This window comes from Anomalospiza imberbis, chromosome 10, assembly GCF_031753505.1.
Source record: "Anomalospiza imberbis isolate Cuckoo-Finch-1a 21T00152 chromosome 10, ASM3175350v1, whole genome shotgun sequence".
Lineage (NCBI taxonomy): Eukaryota > Metazoa > Chordata > Aves > Passeriformes > Viduidae > Anomalospiza > Anomalospiza imberbis.
This window is the reverse complement of record NC_089690.1, coordinates 22,707,208-22,729,333: the sequence shown is the minus strand read 5'-3', so window position 1 is coordinate 22,729,333 and position 22,126 is coordinate 22,707,208. Positions and strand designations below refer to the sequence as shown.

The 22,126-nt window shown below is 44.1% G+C and overlaps 1 protein-coding gene across 1 annotated transcript in view; it reads left to right on the top strand.

Annotated features, from left to right (window-relative positions):
• The first annotated feature begins 4,854 nt into the window (after positions 1–4,854).
• The window catches only part of HS6ST1 (heparan sulfate 6-O-sulfotransferase 1), a 189,233-nt gene continuing 171,961 nt past the window's right edge, over positions 4,855–22,126 (top strand). Inside the window, exon 1 of the mRNA XM_068201284.1 lies at positions 4,855–5,656. Within this exon, the coding sequence (XP_068057385.1) occupies positions 5,139–5,656 (518 nt within the window). The 5' untranslated portion in view covers positions 4,855–5,138. The remainder of the gene's footprint in view (positions 5,657–22,126) is intronic.

Here is a 22,126-nt window from a genome sequence, read left to right as displayed (position 1 = left end):
TGTGAAGGTAGTTTGAAAACACAGATTTGACCTCTGTAGCTGATGAAGTTACACTTTCCTTCGTTTAGGACAACTGTCAGTGCCTTCACTGTTTTGGTTTCTGCCAGGGTTTCTAAGACTGTCTTTGATACCTTTCAAACAGCAGATCTTTCCCGTGGTCCCCAAAAGAGCCTGAAATCAGAACCAGGTTTGCTGAGTCTAACAGATTTTGGCATCATTCAATACCTCCTTCCCTTAATTAAGTGGAGCCACGCTGTGCTCAGGGATCAGTGATCACCTTGCTGGCTGTGAGATCTCTGTGGGGTTGTGACCAGCCTGGCAGTTCAGTATTTACACTAGAGTTTACAAACTGCTACAGGTTTCCAGCTAGGAGTACAAGCATCACAGGAAAATGATGTGTGAGTGCTGCCACTCTGTGCAAATGTGCAGGGCTAGTAACAGCCACTGATGCTGCAGCAGCAGTGGACAAGCAAAACCAGTTTATATCAGAAAACCAAGAGTTCTCCTCTTTGCTGTAGGTCTGAATGCTGATATTACAGGTGAAGGGCTATGGTCTGTGATTGGTGACCCCTCACCATTCACCCAGGAGATTGTGTACATACATCAGCAAAGCAAACGACTATCACATGCCCACTCTTCCTAAAGGAGCTGGGTTATAAACCCAAACAGCCGAACTGAGGTTACAAGTGGTTTGGTTCAACCTCTTTGGGGTAATGGGGAGTTTATACTCCGGAAACAAAGTAAACACACACTTTTTTTTTTTTCTTAAGAGTGAGTAGTAGAACTTTATTTAAGGGTAATGCATTTCTTGAGGTATTTCTTAGGGTTTTCAAGTGTTAAAAGAGGATTTTTTGAAATGTTTTGATTAACTAAGTTATACTAGTTCACAGGAAACTATTATCTCTTCTGGGCCAAGAAGCCTTTAGACTTCCCTTGCCTAGTAAAGCCACTATTTATTTATTAAGCTTTGAGATGAGTATTTCATTGCGGTTTTGGTGGCAGAGGTGGTGTGTGGTTCACACATTTCTCACTGTTGTTTTCTCATGGCAGGTTTCCTGTGAAAAGCCATACTCTGATGATACCCGAGTTTGTCCTCCCCTCAGTGTTAACTCACATTTAAATATTTTATTGGATTAGATTAGAATATTTTAGTAGATTTAACATAAATATTTAGGCATCCTATAGCCAGCAGCAAGCAATGATAAAATACTTCTCAACTTCCTGTTCAAAATTTATGTCTATTTATTGTTATCTCTAAGAAGATCTTTAATCCTTGTACCTGACTCCTGGCAAGGTTTTACCATGAATAAATAATGAGTGCTGGCTTACATAGCTTGGAAATCCAGGAAAGGGGCTGAGTGTAGACCAAGCTTAGGTAACTTAGCTAGTTACCTAAGCCTGACCTCAGTCTGAATTATTTTGTAGTGAGAATTCAAAGTCAGTTCCTTCACAAGCACAGGTTAGTGTGTACAAAAACACCTTTCAAATCTACCTGAAGGAACTCAGTCATGTGAAAATCACTGAAAATCAATGCAGGTTATCCTCCAAGATCAACTGGATTCCTACAAAAGTGTCAAACATAATATTTCAGTTTGCTTGTGTAAGAGGGATCTGCTCAGTGTGGCACAGTTCTGGAGTGGAAGGATGCAAAGGATTAGATGGACACTAAAATGACAGGGAACTTTTTCAGTGGGCCATGGTGGGTCTTCTGTTTGCATTTGCCTAGGAGAACGGGGAGAGAAAATCTGAAATGCAGCTCCTGTAGTCCACAGGTTAGAGATAAAAAACAACTTTCCCCCAAAAATGCTTTTCGTGTAAAAATTTAGATTTTAGGCATCTTGATGATTGCAGATTGTCAGTCTCACTGCTTCACAGGAAACTGGGCTTTGCTTCAGGAGCTAGTCAGAACAAGGGAGGTGAATTCCAGATAAGATTAGGAAAGCCTGGGGAGGTCTGGCCTGAGAGTGGAAGATTCAGCTTGGAAAGATGGACAATGGCTAAATTCATGGTGGAGGTGAACTCGGAGGATAAACAGGCAGTTACAGTACGTAACAGGGGGCAGCAGGAACAACTTGCATTTGTCAGATTTCTCACCTCTTTACATTGTTGCTCTCAATGAGCCAGGGAAAGTGTCAATCTTCTTATTCTAACTTTACTTGGATCTTCTCTAAATTCTGCTAATCTAAATTAGCACCGATGTGGTACCTGATGTTTAACTCCCCATGCAGTGAAAAACTATTGTACCATTGTCTTCAGTGGAATTTAGAATATAAGTAGAGATTAAGTATCTGCTTAAGTGATCATTTTAGGTGAGTCACACCTGTAAGAACCTTTAAAATACCAACATTTCAGAGCAGCATATAGAATTATCAGGGAAGGATTCCAAAGCACTTCATAAAAATAAAAGCATTAGTAATTGTCTGAGTGTAAATCAGAAAGGTACAGGCCTTCCCTATGCTTCCAGCATGTTCCCCAACCCCTCACTTTTAGATGAAGGTGCTGCAGTAAAGAAAACAGCACATTTTCAGCCATAACTCTGTATTTTCCATTATGGTCTGTTTATCTTACGTGGATTGAATTTTAGTAAGTTCTTTCACAAACTGACAGGCACTATATTTACCACAAATATAGATCTATAACGAAATATCTCCATCTTTATAACTAATGAAAAGGGCAAAATATTTTATATGTTAAGAGTTTAAAACAATTCATTAACAATTGCTCACTTAACTGAAAATAATTTAGTGGCTGATTTCTCCACAGTTCTGGCATTTCTAAATGCTTACATGTTTAGAACTGTAGGCAAACACATTGCAATCAAAAAATCTGCTGTGTTTTTTATGCTGCAATGTACAGTGCAACCATGTATGTAAATATCGTGTTTATATAGGTGTATTTCCCAAATCGTAATATAAATTTCAAACCTGTAAATTAGGTTTGTGTTCTGCTTCTCAGTGTAGCTGAACTCTGTGCATAAGAATGACATCATTGTTTCTGGAGCAACTAACCTACATGAGGAGTATCAGAAGCAGACTTTTAAGATGAAAATATCAAACAGAATGAATGGTTTGAACACAACATACGATGCTTTTGGGCGCTGTAAACATTTTATTGTTACTTGTTTGGGAAGAACTGCATAACTCACTGGGGCTCCATAACTTGTGAGTAATGCAGCCATCTCAAAATGTAGCAGATTTATCTGTCAGGGTGCTCAAATGAAAATCCAGGATCTCATTTCCTCCTTGGCCATTATAAATTTGACCCAGTGTTTAACAATGACCCATCAGCATGAATGCCTTTACATTTACATAAAGCATTTGGATTAAAATGTAACCTGATTTGGATTAAAATGTAACCTAAACCTTGCATTTAAAAAATGTAACCTGATGTAATGTTTCAGTGCTGGAGCACTAAAATCTAATTGTAACTTCTATTTTGAAAAAGCACCAGAAATTTAAGGAAACTTTCTCCAACCGCAGTAATGACAGGAGAACAGGGCACTTCAGTTAGACTGACAGTCTTTTTTTTTTTTTTTGGCTAGAAATTAACAATTGCCCCTATAATTTATTCTGCACAGACAATAACTCGGGTCTCGATGAGGTGGCAGCATGACTGCCACTACATTTTAACCTCACTCTTTGACATGGGGCCATGCTTCATCCTCCGTTTACATTCAGAGAGGCACCAAATGGTGTTTCCAGGGGTTCCCTGGACACTTGGTGGCAGTGACCCCCACCTGCCTTTGGGGCCGCGGGTCCTGCCTGCCCCTCGCCGCTCCTAAGGGGATGCCCGGCCCCGGGCACACCGGCCCGGCTCTGCGGGTCCGGACCGCACCGACCCTCCTGCACATCTTCCCCTGCCGAGCGCTGCCCTGCAGAGGAGATCGCTCTAAGCCGGCTCCGTGCGGGGCATTTCCTGGCGTTCCCAGGGCTTAGCTTCGTTTCGGGGGACTTAGGATGACAAACCAACTCTGCAGCAGCCCCGCTGCTGGATGGAGTCCGCCTGACTGAGCAGCACAAAGCATTTCGCTGGGAAAGTTTGCTATAAATAACACCCCTGACGATTTTTGCATCAGCTTCACCTATTATTATTACTATTATTATTCACACATTCTGTGGCTGATGGTGTGCCCAGGCTTCTTCCAGCTCACAGCCATTATCACCCTGTGTGTGGCCGGAGCATTTTCCTCTTCCATCCAGCTGCGACATCGCAACCAGAGCCTTGCGGTGGCCCATGTGGCGGCCGCAGCGGGAGCAGACCCGCGGCAAGACCCACTCCTATTCCCATGCAAATTGCCTCAAAGCGGGAGCAGAAACCTAGCCCCCGAGGAGCGCCGAGCTCCGCTTCTCGGGATTAATTTTAAGGCGGCACATAAAGGAAGCGCTAAGAGCCGAGTGCTTCGGCGAGGCGCAGCCGGCTCGCAGCCCACCTAGGTCCGCAGCGGTGGGGATTTCGGCGGGGGAGCGGTGCCGGGAGCGGTGCCGGGAGCGGAGCACGGCCGGGAGCGGTGCCGGGAGCGGTGCCGGGAGCGGAGCGGGCTCGGGCGGGGCCGCCGCCGGTCGGAGCGTGGCCGCGGGCGCGGGGCGGCGCGGGCGGCGCTGTGCATGCCGGGCGGGGCGGCGCGGCCAGGAAGCGCTCGCTGCCGGCCCTGCCGAGCCGAGCCGAGCCGAGCCGAGCCGGGCACAGCCGGCGGCGGGGGCGGGCACAGCCGCGCCGGTGCCGCGGGGGCCGGGGCACGGCGGAGGCAGCGCCGGAATGGGGGTGGCTTCCTGAAGCGCGGGGAAGGGAGGGCGGGAGGAGGCTGGTTCTTGCCTTTCGGTGCCTCTCCGCCCCCCTCCTGCCCCTCTCTCTCTCTTTCTCCCAGTCTCTCTCTCCCAAGTTTGCCGCTGTGCCGCGGCGCCTCCGGAGCGGCTGGCTGCGGGCTGCCCCTGCCCCGCTCCCGGCGCTGCCCGCGGCGGGGCGGGCGGGGACGGCGGCGAGCCGAGGCGACCCAGGGAACGGCCCGCCGCCCCCGGGGAAGGCTCTGCTCCGGGGAGCAGCGGGGGTAGGCGGCTGGCACAGACGCCGAGGCTCCGCCGCCCACCCCCCGGCACCGCCGCAGTCTGCCCAGCGCCGGCAGCCCCGGGAGATGGTGACACATGAAGCGTGCGGGAAGGACCATGGTTGAGAGGACCAGCAAGTTCTTGCTGATCGTGGCCGTCTCGGTGTGCTTCATGCTTATCCTGTACCAGTACGTGGGGCCGGGGCTGAGCCTGGGTTCCCCCAGCGGCCGCTCCTACTCGGAGGAGCTGGACCTCTTTCCCACGCCGGACCCGCACTACGTGAAGAAGTATTACTTCCCCGTGCGGGAGCTGGAGCGGGAGCTCGCGTTCGACATGAAGGGCGAGGACGTGATCGTCTTTCTGCACATCCAGAAGACCGGCGGCACCACCTTCGGCCGCCACCTGGTGCAGAACGTGCGGCTGGAGGTGCCGTGCGACTGCCGGCCCGGGCAGAAGAAGTGCACCTGCTACCGGCCCAACCGCAGGGAGACCTGGCTCTTCTCGCGCTTCTCCACGGGCTGGAGCTGCGGGCTGCACGCCGACTGGACCGAGCTCACCAACTGCGTGCCCGGGGTGCTGGACCGCCGGGAGAGCGCCGCAGCCAAGACGCCCAGGTAGGTCCGGCCCCCGGCCGTGCCCGGCCCTGCCCTGCCCTGCCCGCCGCGCTGCCCCTCGCTCCGGCCGCCTCCCTGCCGAGCCCCCTGCCATGCGCTGCCGGCGTGCTGTGCCTCAACCTGCCCCGAGCCTTCCCTCGGCTGCTTCACCTGTCCTCCCCTCCCGTCCTCCAGGCTGTGCCCTGCGCCTTCCTCCTGCAAATCTCCTGCTCTTTGCCTCCCACGCACCTCGCACGCTGCACCCTCAAGCCCGTGGTCTGCGCTGGCAGCCTCTGTGGACCCTTTATCGAGTGCGTCTTTGCGCTGTTTGCCCTCTCTTTTAAACATTTAGCCTTTACCTCAGACATCACTTGCCACCTTTTAAGAGCCGTTTATACCCCACCCTTAGTCTCAAGGTTGTCTTTGTAACCAGCTTTGCCCTAACCCCGTTCCTCCAGCTGAAATTGTTCTCCGGTGCAACCGAGGAGAGGCACACGAGCCCACCAGTGCTCATGCTTCCCTCCTCCGTTTACTCCCCCAGGCTGCGCACAGCTTCTTGCACGTTGCAGAAAACACTCCTTAAGCCCCCTTTTTATGTTCCTTGCTGTTGATTTCCATGGGAGACCTGAGGTGATCACTTTTGGGGAAAGCAGCTTCCTTGTACGTGTTCCTTGAATGCTTGAGTGTCCTTCCTAAGTGCCCCAGGAGAGGGGCAGAGCCATCCTAAAGCACCCCTCGGGGCATCCGTGTGGAACACCCAGTGTATTTCTGCCCTGTTAGCCCATCATTCCTCTGCCTTGGTCTCTTCTTTAATTATAAGCTTCAGAGGAATTTTCTGCTTGAAGCACTGTAGTAAAGACAGTGGTGTATATTAAGATCTCCAAAAGATGGTATTATTTTAGCTCAATATACTGCTGTCTTTCATTTCACAAGACAGTTTTAAAAATTACCACTATTTTTTTAGCACTATGCACTTTCCTTTGACGTACTAGTCATTCTATTACAACACTTTGTAATCTGTTTGCCTTAAAGTTTCATTCAAGGTTTTATGCTCATATTTCCTTATGCCATATACTTTATTTATAGGTGTGTTGTTAATATCATACATTATAATCCCTTTAATGAAAAATGGCCTTTAAGAAAGCCCATTGGGGCATCATAACTGCGTTTTCCCTGCATTTTTTAAAAGCAATTCTTAATGATATTTCTTTCCTTGGAGCTGTGTGCGATTGCTGGGGTTCTTTATTGTCTCTGTCATGATTGCTGCTGTTTTCAGCCCGTTTCAGTGTTAGTCATCCAAGTATGCTCAGACTGCTGTCGTGCTGCCTGACCCAGCATCAGCAAACCGAAGTATATAGCTGAAGGGTTGAGGCTTTCCTGTGCTCTCTTATTAATAAGGTGTTTGAGAACACCTCTGAGTAAAATATCCTCTGCCCGTCGAGGTTGCTGCTGAGATTTTCGTGAAGTGTGGTTAGGAAAAATGGACAAAGTTCAAACCTGATTTTAAAAAAGAAACAAAAATTACCTGTTTTGTGAACCTTGGCACTTGGTTAGCAAACCATTAACCTTATATAAAGACCTGTGTGGGTTTATGAATTGTTTCAGAGCCTTGTGTGCTTCCATTGGCAGTTTTGTATGAAAATTTCTTACGTGTTCAGTATTCAACTTTCTTCTATTCAGCAGATGGGGTTTTTGTACAGGTACCTGAGAAAGGGGCACGTCAGGTTGTGAGGTAGCAATTAAATTCCTTACAGCAACTCGTAGGAAGTTGAGAATCAAAACTCTGTTGCTTTATCTCACATGTTTGTAAATAAGATTTTGCTTGCCGTTTGCTTCGGAACATCAGGAACTGTATGCTTCTACATGCTTTTTAATTTTCTTGATTTTTGGATGTGCAGGAAAAATCATTAATCCTGTCCCATGCCTTCATGTCTCTGCATATCAAGAAATAGTTGTGCCCAATGTTGTCTCTCAACTTCCTTTAAATCTAAGTTAGAATTTCTTTTCCAGGAGTTCAAGGACGATGATGTGGAAGCTTTAGATAATCTATGGTTTATCACCTTGGTCTGTTAAACAAACCCAGAATTTACTGATCATTTGTATCCTGGGGATGGTTTTAGTGCAACCAGCTGCTAGCTATTTTAATAATACTGTCCTAGGATCTGTTGTGCTGCAGTCCAGTTCAGTTGCCACCTTATCCAAAACGTGGTTTATTTCATGCCTAAGAAAATTGCAAATAAGAAACAGGCAGTGCTTGTTTAAAATAAAAATGTGATGGGTTTTCTTTGTTAAAATACAGATAGTCTTGTATTATGTCCATTACAGTAAGAGCAATATCACTGAATTTGTCCATTGTGAGTGTTGGATCCCTTATGTTGAAATGGGACATCTTTTTAGATAAGGTGTATGCTAGAGAGGCTCCTGCTTTCTAATGGGACTGAAGTATGAACATATCTCTCTCAAAGGAAACAGAAAAAGGAGCAGCAAACAAGCATTCTCTCAGATTCTAATATTGTCCAATCTGGATGTTGGAGTGTAGTCTTCAAATTCAGTGTTTAAAGCTAATGTATTGGCTTCTGCATTTGCTGCTTAATACAAAGTTTAAACCTTTGCTCTTCCAAATATATGTTTGTCCCCAAAAACAAAACAGCTGACTTGTGATTACAAATAAATCTGCCTTCTAGTGAATGCTGGAAAGCATGAAGGTCACTCAGTATTGCCCACATGCACAAATCATGAGGTTCAAGCTGTTCCCTCTGTAAGGAATGCAGTTTTGTTGCTGCCCAATGCCCTATTGCACTACATTCCATAACCTGGGCATGGAACATAAATTTGCAATGCAATTCAACTTTCTTCATTGTTCAGTTGGTCTGTGTCAGACTTAATGATTGGAAGCCCCACATTGCCAAAGGCTGCATTTTTTTTCTCTCTTTCTTTCTTTCTTTCTTTCTGTCTTTTTCCTGCCTTGATGCAGTGTCAGGGATGGGTGTGTTGGCTCTAATGGGTCAGCACTCCAAGAAAGTACTGGCTTTCACCCCCTTCCCACTCCTTCCTGGTGACTTTCCTGTTTTGTATTCAAAAGGCTTCTGGACTTGTTGAAGCAAATGTTATGTTTTATACACAGCCAGTGAAAGAAAGATTGATTTGTTTGGGGGTTGTAAAATTTGGGACTCCAAGGAACTCTGAAGTTGGCTGTGCTTATCAGTGAAGTCACTTAGCTGCAGTTCTCTCATGGCTTTAGTACAGGGCAAATTCCAAGATTTGGGGAATGGAGGCCTCATTATTCCTTGTGCTGTTGGGCATAAATAATGGTTGCAAAAGACTTTTTTTTAAAAAGAAGCAAAATTAGGATGCATGCCTTGAGTCACCATGCTGATGGTGCAAGCAGGAAGTGTGAACTGCTCCCTCCAATTTGTTTCACTGAAAACTTCAGAGATCAAATCTCTTCAGTAGATTCTGTAAAGAAAAAATACCAAACTTGTTTCTTTAATTTGACTTCCAGAATTAGAAAAATCTGTCAACTGACCCACTAGTGCCTTGTTTGCTCCCAACACAGGAGCACAGCCCTGGGTGTTCTGAACTTGTACTTGGAGTTCACGTCATCCGTGAACTCGACTCTAATGTGCTGCAGAAGCAATAAAACAAAATATATTACACCAAAGGAATTCTGTGTGTTTCCCCTCCTGCCTGTTCCCAAAAAAACCCTGAATAAACCCCAGACATCCCAGGCTTTGTTGCTGTCCTGCTGGTTTCTGCTGCCTGGTGAAAACAAGCGCATCGAAGCTGGCATTTTCCTGGAGCTGCATTATTCACGTGGAAAGGATTCAAGGCACACAGCTCCTTTAAAACTGCATTTCTGGAAGCTCCCTGTTGCTGGGGAGAACCCATGGAGTGTTGGTTGGGCATTGCTGGCTCTGTGCTTCCCCAGCTCACACACACATACTTCTTAGCACTGTGTAGATTTTTTAATTTATTATTTTTTTTAATGAGCTGCCCCAAGACATGAGCTTAGCCTTGGCTTTCTGTATGGGTTTCTGTGCTAGTCTGTCATAGGAGTTTGGTTTCTGTGGACAAAAATAACTGAAGTGTGTGTGTGCTTCTGATTTCAGTATTTTTTCTCAAGGTTTCATATGTGTAGAAAGGAAAAAAAATTGTAATCCACATACTTTTATGTAAGAAATCCATGGCGGGTTAGTAAAACTTGCTGTTATGCAGATCAGTCAAGAATCTCTCTTGATTAGCTATTTACAGCTTATGTTTTGGGTTGGGTTTTTTTTTTCAAGAAACAATTATCAGGGCTCAGCAGTTTGTTAGTTTGATTTTTCTGAAGTGTGAACTTTCACAGCTTCCAGCTACATATCTGTCCCATTGCAGGGATCTGTTCTTGATGAGGTTTTTATTATATGTGTGCTTGTGAGCTGCAGAAACACATTGTCATGAAACCAACTGTTCGAGAATGAAAAGCTTTGCCAAATAATTTTTATAATATTAGCACTTTTTAAAAGCTTGGGCTTGTCATTCTTTTAGGATCTGTGTGTGTTGTGTGTTGAGTAATACCTGTCTGCAGGGAGCAAGGGGCATTTTTTTCCACTCACCAGTTCAACTCAGACTTGTTTATCGTAAAGACCAGTGGAGAAATATCAATATAAAGCTATTTTCAGTAGCCTGGTTCATTTCTCAAACCTCTAGCACATGGAGTATTTGAAGTCCTCCTAGTCTGATAGGAAACTTTCTGCGCCTGGTTGTGCTCACCCACAAAGCCAGGCTGATCTTTCACAGCCAAACAATTCCAAAGGGCCAGGTAGTTTTGTAGTGAAAATCTTTAAATTTGACAGAGTTACCAAAAAATTGGAACTCTTCTAATAGTGGCCTTAGGTTTGGGGTACTGTATTTATCTAAGCTTGAGACTTTTGGCTGATATGCCAGGTTTAATTAGTCTTACTGGGGTTTTTTTGCTGTTGTTGACAGAGCAAAAGGATGTGTGTGTATTTGTACTGACCTGATTTTTCAAAATGAGACATTTGGCTGGTTTTCATTAATCTTTAAACAAAAGTTGCATCATAACATAGTAATTTTGTTTTTCTTGCTTAGAAGTTTGCAAATACTCTTTGCATAGACCTCAGATTTTGCCTTTTTCTGGTTATCATTTCCTGCTCTACAAATAAAAGTGTACAGTATTCAGAGTAAACACTTGGATAATCACCTCTTCCTTTTTTTCTGTTTTCTCATTTATTTTTTTGTTGTTCCTTTTTTTTTTTTAACAAATTTGAAATAATTTCTTTAGAAGAACTGGCTTGAATTTTATTAATAACTGAACTGGATGGTTTGCTAGATACTCCCATTATAAGGTGAGTCATTAAGGACTGGTCCTCTGTAGATGCACATGGGTTCCACCGTGCTAGTGCAGGCAAACATTTTTGAGGTTAATTACTTAGCTATTAGAGTTTGTAACATTTTGTGTGCCACTTCTTGGCCGCAGCGATGCCAAGCCAAATTTTCAGGGCTCTGCTGGAGGGTCCTGGTTTGTCAGTGTGAGATGGAGAACACTCACCAAGGAATAACAAACCAATATGATCTCCAGCAATGCCATTGTGTCAACTTTATGCTTCAGAGGAAGAAATCTGTGATGGAAGGCATTTGGATTTCCTTAGTGCTGTAGGGGCTTTAGGTGAAAAATAGCATGGAAAATTGGATGTTGCCTGGTAGAACAGCTGCAGAATTACCTGGTGTGACTGAGGAGGGGAGTGTGGTGAGGACTCCTCCCCGCAGGAGGCTGGGGTTGGATATCTTTAGTTGGATGCGAGAACATGAGCTGGACGAGGTCGTGTTACCCCTGGAGAAAGCAGTGCTAGAGAAGATGAAGTTACAGCTGGAGATCATTGCAATGCTGCCCTCTCCCTGGGCCTCTGCTCCTTCTAGGAAGGAGGAGATCAGCTTCCTCTGGTGGCCCCTTCCCTCCTTGATTTGTGGGGTTAATGGGCTTGTCCAGCAGTCAAGCAGAAGCTTTGGCTGCCGGTTGCAGAAGCTGGAGGAGTCTCACCTGGGACCCATTTACTGGAAAGTAATTCAGGACCTGCAGGGCTGGAGTTGTTTAAGAAAACTTCCTCATGAGTTCAGTTCATAGAGATTGATGTGTCTTACCTGAGTCATGTTTGTCCACAGTGCCCACACTTCTGGCTGGCTCCAGAGTCCTGGGTGACTCCTCGCCAGGATGTTCCTACCCCAGATGTTATTCACAGCAAGGAATAGCAGAGCTCCAGAAAAAAACAAGATAAAGCTAATCACGAGGGGTTGTGGCTGTGCTCTTCGAGTGACTTTGACCTGGAAGCAAAGAGTGACTGTAATGAGAGAACACACCTGATTTTAAATTTGCTTAGCAATACCTGTCCAATCAAACCTATGCCATCCATTCAGAGTCTCCCTGCTATACATCCTGCTGTCTTGTACAGATTATGGCTTTTGTAAATCTTGGGAAATGGGAAAGCAGCATGGACAGCTGCCTTCAGCCAGTCAAAGAACCAAAATCTCTGGTTTATGTCTCTTTATTTTAAACTTCCAACTATTTGGAAGCAATTTTACCAAATTTGTGGTAGTTATGCTTTAAACAGGTAATATTTTGTCAGTGAACACTTGGGATTGTGCTTGCTTTAGAAAGTCTAACTCCACAAAGCTTTGTTTATGCTTTTATTTCCACAAAGTACTACAACAGAGAGGAATTTTCTGTTATTGACTGAAATGATGCGTTGTCAAGCAAAGATGAAGCATGGTCTTTAATTCCTAATAATCACAATTGTGATGGCTACCAAGTGAAGATCTTTTGATGAAATTTTGCTTGATGTGGACAGAAGTATATGCATACTTATACATCAGAAGCAAAGACTTTGATAAACTGAGATGTTACTGTGTTTGGAGAACAAACAAAGTACAGGAAGAACACAGAGCTGAAGTAGCCCATTAGAAATTTGCTTGTTTTGCCAATGATGGTTGACCTTAAAAGCAAACAAACAAGCGAAAAACCACCCTCTGCTTGTTGTGAAGGAATTAAAATAGAATGATGAGGAAAATACACCCACTTGAGGTGACACAGCTTCTGTAATTGCTGTTTGATGTAGTTCTGTTCCCCCTTCTGTTTCCGTAACAGAGAACTCTGCAGGAAATGCAGACCTGAGAATGTCTCTGAAGAGTCCTTTGGAGATGAGTGCCACAGAGGCACCAAGAGCCTTAAACACCCCTGCACTGTAGCATGTCAGGTCTGAGATGTGAAGAGGATGCTTCACACAGTCCCGTGTGCTGCTGCCAAAGGAGGAGCTATTTCCCTGTGCATGTCTGCTGGAGCCTGGCATCTCTTGGGGGTGGCAAAAGGGTTTTCAGAAAAGGTCCAGGTTCAGGGAGAACTCATCAGATGAAAAGCACAGCATATGCTTAATAGGGTTTAGTTAAACTTCTACATTTAGTTAAATTTCTGCATTTATTAAATTGTGTCATTCCTGTGCTTAGTAGTACAGAAGTACAAGACACTATTCTGGATTGTGAGAAATGGATTTGTAAAGTAATAATAGTATTGTGTAGGAAAAGCTAATAAGCTGAAAAACATTTATAAAGTATTGTAACCAAGAAATAAGTTTCTTATAGCTTGGAAATAGTATAGTATAGAAATAAGTTAGCTTCTGATAGTATGGCATTGAATTTTACATCTCTTAGGTCTCATTCTTCATCGAGACTGACAATGTAATAAAATCTTATAAAATGCCTCTCAGTTACCCTGTCTCTATAAGAACTAAGAAAACCAACACTGGATGTGTTTCATCCCTACAAACTGCTGAATAAGGCTAAGGATATGAGATATTCTGGGGCATCTCTTTTTCAGTGGTGTGTCCAGAAAGGGTTAAGAAGGTCTTGTTGTCCACCTTTAGCTGTAACTTGAACTTTTTATCAGTACTAATTATATCTTAGCAGTACTAATTGTATCATTCTTTCACCTGTGTATCTCAAAGCCTCTTAAAAATCTATAGTAAATAGCACCTGGTGTTATATTAATTTGAGACTTCAGGTCTGTGCCTTCATTTCAACCTGAAGACTTTTCAGGGGTGTGTCTTAAAGCTGGCTTTGGCCATAAATCCCAGACTGTCATGTCAGTGTACAGACCTTCCTGCCCAGTCACTTTGGGTCACTTTGGTTTCTTCACTTGTTGTACTGCTTGGCTGGTTTTCCCTTCCTTTCAGCCTTTTAGTGGTAAATTCTACATTCTAGCTCACCTATGTTTTTCTAGAGGAAATATTTCAGAATTTCTTGCCAGTTTAAACAAGAAAACAGTTATTTGCAATTAACTTTTTATGGTCTGACTCTGTGTTTTATTTCATAACTAATCTCCATCCTATTAAGCAGAGATTGTTTGATTACACCTCACTGCAGATGGAAATACTGTGATCACTTTCATGGAGCTGTTCTACATGGGGGGAAACCTCAGAGCTTCCTGAGCAGCCTTTGCATTTTTGTTTTTAAAGCAGACCAAATTTCCTTTTGCTTAATGTTAACCTTCAAGTACTTACAAGATTATTTGAGATTTTTCTGCCAAATTGCTTAGAGTTTGAAAATGCATGGTGACTTTGCACTAATTTCAGATATATTGAAAGGGACCTTGTTTCTGGACAAGTGCTAAAGATTTTAAAGTGCTGCTTCTTCCATATATTGGAGTTACTCTGCATTTTAGCCTTAGTTCTAGTGTGAATTATACACACATATGAGATACCTGATAACAGTGAAATATTCAGTGACTTTTGGAAGATTTTGTGAAAAGCATTGCACCGATCATTTTTTTTTTTTTGAAGTAGAAAAGTGTGGCTTATATTTTTTCTTCTCGACTGTCTCAGAAAATTTAAACATCCAGGCAAATACTGTAAAAACAGAATTGACTTTTTTTGTTTAAACTAACAGCTCTTGCTGCCATGACCCCCTTGCTCTCAGTAAAGATTTTGGTTCGGATACCTGTGACCCTATATCAAAGCATCAGGGAAGAAAATCAATGCCTCACAGCTAAGACAAACAGCAGCAGCATGCTGACTCACCAGTTTCCTGACAGGTTTTGCTTTCCTGGTGGAGATAGACAAAAGTACAAGCAGAGCAGGAATCGCTGAGTATAACCATAAGCAGTAACCATCCCTTCTGTTAACGTGGGTTAAATCACAAAAGACAGGATTACCTTCTGCTGTTCTCTGCCTCTTTCTCTTCTCTTGCCACCTGTGCCTTTTTTTAGGCCTTTGAAAGAGAAAAGACAGATGGGTGTGGGTAGCTGTGCAAGGAGGAAGATGGAACAGATTTATTCTGGCTGCTGAAGCGAGTGCAGGAGGGGTCATTTAGATTAAACCCCCCATTAAGGGGAATACTTCATCCGTGGTGTACTGCACAGAAAAGAGATACACAAATGCAAAAGGAGCCCTTTCACCTAAGGAAATGCCTTGGCATCTCCTCTAGGAGGGCAAAACTGGAACTTCTTGTTCTGAGCACCTGAGAGAAGATTCCCTCATTGCTTGTACTCCTCTGGTTGGTGTTATTATTTGCACCATATCCAAAATAAATAATCTGAAGTATTTTTTTTCCCACTGAATTATTCTTTGGTTTATTTGGCAGTGTTCACAAATGTGTTTAAAAATGACACCATCTTTCTGTGTGTGCATAACCTGACCCCAGTGGAGCCTTCGAGCTGGCCAAAGGCAGTGTGGTGAGGTCCTGTATTTTTAACAACCAGATTGTGTTACACATATCATGTCTCTGACTGCTGCTACCGGTGGCTTTGATTTTGAAATGTAATATTACACTGAATGCTAATGACTCAATATTGCCCTTCATTATTGAAGCCATTATTTGGGCCCAGCATTTAATCCTGCTCTTTTTCTTGTACTTTGCAAATGGGCTTTTTTTCTGAGCAATGTGTTATTTCTTTATAGCATCTGAGCAATTTTATTTTCCATTCCCTGAACTAATACTTTCTTTCAGGTTGTCATCATCTTGTACCTTGATTGCTTCAATCTATGTTTCTGAGCTTGATAAATTAAGTCCTCTTTTGCTTTAGAGATCTCTTACTGCCTAACCCTTCTCACTCTCATAAGTTACTAGATTTTTCCTGGGGGGCGGGGGGGCTCTTATTGTTTTGATTTTTGAAGAGCCCCTTTTGTAATAGAAAGATTTTGCCATACAAAATATAACTGTGCCAACATCAGAGACAACTGTTAGTCTGAACAGTCAAATCTAATGCAGTCAATACACTTAAATATTTTTGGTGAGATGCTACTGCCTTCTAACACCACTCAGAAGGGGTTGTTTTCATGACTTTGGCTAAATTGGATGAAGCTGACACCTGTTTATGGGGGCAGTCATACATAGCAAACACAGACCTTGTAGAAGCTCCAAAGTAGCCAATTGCTATTTTCAGCAGTTCCACTTCACAGTTCCCAGTTTTCAACCCTGACTGTTCAGAATTCGCTCAGGCTCCAGGCAGACAGTGTGCCAGAAGTTTATATGAGCTTCATTTTCTGTTTTTAAGAAAAAAATGACACTCCAAATATTGAATTGGTGACACAAAAATCACTGAATGATACATGAGTTTGAATTTTAAGAATTACCCTGTCGTTGACTGTTTCTTTTAACACAGGGCTGGCTGCAGGTGTGACTTGGGTGTGCCAAGAAGGGACTGAAAAACAGCTGCCACAATTGTGTGAATTGTATGAACTGGGCTATCAAACTGTGGTTTGATTGTATGTCATGAGGACTAATGTGGCTCCCACCAAAACAGGATTTTCAGGGAGTTATTCAATGGCAGGAGGAGCTGTAATTAACTTTTGGGTGTAAAAGGAGCATCTGAGGTTTGGGATACAAGAAAAAAAAAGAGATAATAAGGGAATAAGAAGGAATCATACATAACTTGTGTGGACTAGGATTTTCAGGTTGTAGATGGTTTGTTAGTTATCAGTAAAGCTTTTTTAAAAATAGACATAAAGTCTTTAAACTTAGTGAAGACGTAGTTTCAATTTCTTGCCTTTCTTTCCACCTAATTTCTTTGCCTTGGGATTTGCTGCCAAAACTGTGTGCAGTTCTTTAAAGAAATAATATTGGACTACAGCATGCAAGAAAAATACTTGAAAAGTCTTTTGTTAATCAATAGAGTTGGTGAGACAAATAGCTTAGATAATTTTAAAGACATTTGTCCTCCCTCACTTCTGAAACATATTTAGATCTTTTAAAGCTGCTATCTGCAAAGAATGTATTTTTTTAATTGTGATTTAGGCAGCTCCTCAGAAGAATAATTTGGCAAGTTCTGTGTAACTTTCCAGCTATTTTTTCTTAGTGTTAGCTGCCTCGAGATGACTGAAGAGGTCGTGGATTTGCCTTCAGCTATTCTGAAGGTTTCCCATGCTGTGACATGCTGCTTGTAGCAGCTGCTCTGAACAGCAGTGCATGAAAAAGAGAGGTGTCTTTTCCTGAAAACACAATCAAAGAGCACGGGAGGTCTCAAAATCAGGATTAGTGCCTGGAAATGGGTGAACTTGTGGTGGCTGTGATACAGAAGTTTTCCACATTCCTTTGGGAAGGAACTTCAGGTCTTCAGTTTGGGAAGCAGGCTCCTGTGCGATCAGCAGTGTGGGGGGCACAGGTCTTCCTTGGACATCCCTTTCTCAGAAACATTACTGAGGGTTTTTCTGGACTGTGCTTATGACACAGCAGTTCTGTCTAGCTGTTAACCTGCCTAAGACTGCAGTTCCTGGGAAGAAATATTCCCCTAGTTGGCTGAAGAGTTTCCACAGTGCGTGTAACAGGAGCTGTCAGCAGGAGTAATGCAATTGTTTTGTCTGAACGTTTGAAATGGGCTGATGGAAACAGTTGTGCTTTATGGGATTGATTCCACTGGCTGGAAAGCAAACAGGAACTGGTCCATCCCATTTCCATCCCAGCAGAAGCCCAGCCAGGGCTGTGGAAGCTGGGCATTACAGAAGCTGGATGCCTGCCCACATTAATTTGTTCTTCAGGGAAGTGAGCAGAGACTGTTCTTAGCCAGGCTGTCTGTCCCAGCTTGCCCGGGCAAGTCTCAGGTTTGTTTGACAGTGCCAAAACTGGGTTCTGCACACTGTTTGCACAGCCAGCTTTCATGGTGCTAAGCTGCGAGGTGATCCCTGCATGTGAGAGCTGCTGGGCATGTTCAGCACAGGTTTTGTGTTCACAAGTGCAGGGGATGCTCCTCTCACGGAGGCTGGGGGAACCAGGCACTGCTCCCACCTTCTGTCCCCACAGCTGCTCAGGGAGCATCTCCCCTGTGACTGAGCCAGCGCAGAAGCGTGAGAAGGAAGCAGCACCACCAGCAAACTCCTTTGTGCACAAGAAGGGAAGATTCTTGCCATACCTGTGAGTCTGTATTTGGGAATAGCCCAGGTATCATCTCTGGAAGGCAGCAGAGAGCTTTGCCTGATTTTCATACTCAGGGAAACTGTTCCTTGCCATCTGACCTGAAGTACTTCAACAATAGTTAAAAATTAATAGTATATTTTTTATTGTCTGTTAACTGGGGTCACCTTGGAGCTCTTTTGAAATACATTGCCTGCACAAGAAATGAGGAAATATTTGTATCCCAGTCTTAGTTTACCACAGATGAAAAGCCATTACCTGGCAAAGCTGTGTAAGGGCTGTTGTTCTTGAGAGCAGTGTTCACAGGATATGAATGTGGACATACTCAGTTTCTTCAAATTCCTCTACAGTGTAACTGGTAATCCATGTGCCATTCTGAATGGGATATTATTTGTACTTTTTATAAATGCAGAAACAGAGGCAAAGGCTCGGCTGCTCACCATGGCATGTGCCAGGGCACCAAATCTATGACAATATGTGTTTGTTGAGTGCTCATCCGTGTGCTTACAGCAGTGGGTTGTGCCTTGCCACAAGCAGTCTGGTACAGCATGGTGGAATCTGGGATCTGCTGAGGGAGGGAGCTTGCACTGGATTGTGTAACCTGGTTACTGAGGTAACTGTGAGATTTCCTGTCATCCAGTCAGACTCCAGGAGTAAAGATCTTCTAAATCAGTTTTCTAAATATCTTGAAACAAATGCAGAAGTAAATCTTTCTGCAGACTGGCCACACTATGACTGCTTCCATTTGGAATTAACTTTCCCCTAAGGCTTTCAGTCAGTGGGGAGAGCATTTTCTTCTTGTGCTCTAGCTGGTGTTGGAGGGGGATGACTTAACACTTGAGGTGTAGTTGGCCTGTAATGACAATATAAATCACAGCAGGAGGGGTGCAGCTGCAATTTGTGAAATGTGCTGGATGATCAACAGTCTGTCCTGCCTGCTGCATGGCTCGTGGTTAGCCAAGATGGAGCACTGCTTGTCAGGGCATCACTCAGCTGGAAACCTCGCAGAAATTGAAGGATGGATTCCTTGAACGTTCTGGAGATGTGGGATGCTTGGTCTGCCAAATACTTCAGGCAGGATGAATTGACTCCTTTCCTAATTAGGATATTTCCTGATTCTTCTGAATTTCTGAAGTTATTTGCGGATTGTCATGAAAATTTTCTTTTCTGGGTTGAAGCCCAGCCAATCCCAAATCTGGAAACAACTGCTCATGAGAGCAAAAAGAACAGTTATATTTGTCTACTCTACTGTTGTGGGTAAGTGAGATTTAAAGACTCTTGCCTAGTGCAGAAAGGATCTGAGAACAGTTTTTTCTTACGGAAATAAGTAGAATTACTTGCACGCCAAGGAATTTATGTGGCACTTCACTCCTTTCCATGGGAATCTGTGCTCATGTTGGGATGTTTGGTAATGAAACCAAGTTAAAATATATGCATTAAACTAAAGCTGGATGCTCTATCAATATGAACCATGACATGCTGAATTAGTCTGAGAATCATCGTGTAATATGTGCAAAAACCACCCAAAACAGTATAGATAGGAACCAGTGCTGGCAAATTCCAAAGGTGTCAGCTCTAAAGTTCTGGGATGCTTCAGGATTTACTGGATCGTGCATACTGCTGGAACATTCCTGTCTTGAGAAAAACTCTTTCATGTGAAGTGGTCTCTCTGGGGTCAGTGAGGAGAGAACTCGTGGGGAAAACAACTGGGCGTTAACAGCTTCCCACAGGATAAAGCACAAACAGTCCTTCCTTCCAACAACCCCAGTTACTGGGTGTGAGCAGGAACTCAGAACCTTATTCTTAATTAAGAAACTGGCCTCTTGCTCCAGAAAATAGTTAAGCAGCTGTTTATAGCAGTGAGGGAGCTCAGAGGAGGAGCTGCTTATACTGATTCATTCTGGTCATTGGCTTTTCTTCCCCCTTCCTAGTTATAAGTCATTTAACTGGGACTGTCCTGCATGTCACATAATCCTTTCTTATTTTCCATTCTGCTTGATGATGCAAGTTGAAACAAAGGCCTGGTTGTTTAAGCTCCCTCTAAGATCTGTAAAAAAGTTCACGTGCTTCTAAGCCTGGCTTTTAAATCACACCTCCAGGCCTGTGTGGAAAAGCTACAGGCAAGTTTTGAGCAATTCATTCTACACTCTGTTCTGCACGCAGCTGATGGCATCACAAGAGGGGCAGGAGGAGAATTAGCATGCAGATGGTTCTTTTAAGTGCTCTGCCTGGTTAGAGATGGGGCTGGGACCAGTGCTTTGAGGTCAGGTAAGGAGATACCTGGAGCTGTCACCCCCAGGGTCACAGGATCAATGCTGAATTTGCTAAAAGCTCACATCCTCCTGGGCAGCATTTTCAGCGCTGCTCTTGGGTAACAGATGTTCTCTCTAAAATGTCCATATGGCACCAGGCAGACCCCTATTTCTTTTGAAGCCTTACTTGAGCAAGACAGAATGAAATGGAGGAACTGAGCTATGCAGGTGGCCAAGTCATTTGTGATGTTCTAACACTTCCACTGATGGTTTCTGTTTCAGGTAGCCTCTGTGGCATGCCAGAGTGCTCCTCTGCTCTTTGGAAATAGAGGAGTGGTGGTAGAACGGGACACAGGGACAGAATGTGTCACTGAGCAGTGTCCAAACTGTGATCCTGACATCCATGAATCATCTCACTGCAGTTCTGTGATTCAAGGACCAAACTTACATCCAAGTGCTCCTTGGACACAAGGACCAAAAATGTTCCACTTATTCGGGTTAGAAAAGTTGTTTCAAAGGCACACAATGTGGCATGTAGGAGGAACTTGGCCTTTAAAATGAGGCTTTTGGAGACAGTCGCAGTGGCCATCACTTCAGTACCTTGGGCAGGTACTGGGTGTTCTTGTTCTTCCTTTCCTTTTTAATGGCACTCTACAGCTCTGAAGGAGTTTTTATAAAGACAGCGAATTGTAAGCTAGCCCAGGAGACAGGAGCAGTTTTCCCACACGTGTTTGAAGGCAGAAAGAGACACAGTGCTAGTACCAGAAATAAACATGGATCTGGGCTTTAAATGCGGAGTTCAGCTTTCTCAGCATTTGTGTAGTTTTGTAGTTTTGATTCCTCCTATAGTTTATCAGAGTTCTCTTTGTTTGGGAGATGGAAGGTGTCTCAGGAAGGAGCTGTTTGGGGTATGGCTCCACCCTCTGTGCATTAACTCTCTTTTTCCCCTCACGGGAGCAATTACAATTGTTCAGGGTTTTTTTTCCCTTTTAAGCATTTGATGCTACCATCCCTTACCTCTTTATGTCTGTTCCTCTACATGAAGAAAAAAAGAATTGTAGATGCCAGCACTCACTAACTCTCAATCTGAGAAAGATGGAATTCATTCTGAAAGCCAGGGAATTAAGTGAACCTGTCACAGGATTCTGAGCCACTTCTGAAAAAAAGGCTGGATTTAGTTTCAGCACTTTAGTAATGAAATTCAGTCATGGGTAACAGTCTCAGGAGAGGTACACTAACTAAAGGTCTTCATTTGCAGCTGTCTCCTGAGAGCTCTCGTGGCACTCGGAGAGCTCAGAGCTGAAATGGGGATAAGGTATCACACTGAAGATGTTTTGTGTTACTGATCTAACCTGGAGTGGACAAAAAAGGACTCATGTCTGACAGAAAGAAAGACTGGGCTGTCCGTGCAGACATGTGGCTCAGCACAGTTGGTTTCAGTGGCAACAAGACAGAGTTTTTGGTGCTATTAATCCTTCTCTGGCCTTGCATGGCAACACTGCTTGGGTTTGTGTGCTGCATCCAGTGCATCCTGCTAGAAAAGGAAGGCATAAAGAGGACACTGGAAGGTGCCTTAGCTCGCTGGCCAAGATTCTCCATTTGCCTTCAAGCCTTTTCTGGCTTCAGCCTTTCTGCCATGGCTCCAGCGACACTGCGCGGTTATTCAGTTAATTTGTAGGGTGCAGACAGGTTGTTTTCTGGGTTGGACTAGCTCACATCCAACTTTTGGTTTCCATGAGCAGAGAGGTGTGGGAGGTTTCGGTTTTGGGGAGCTTTGGCAGGCACCACACACATGCCAGAGGTTCTGAAAAAGCAGGTTTGGATCAATGGCTTTGAGGACAAGCTT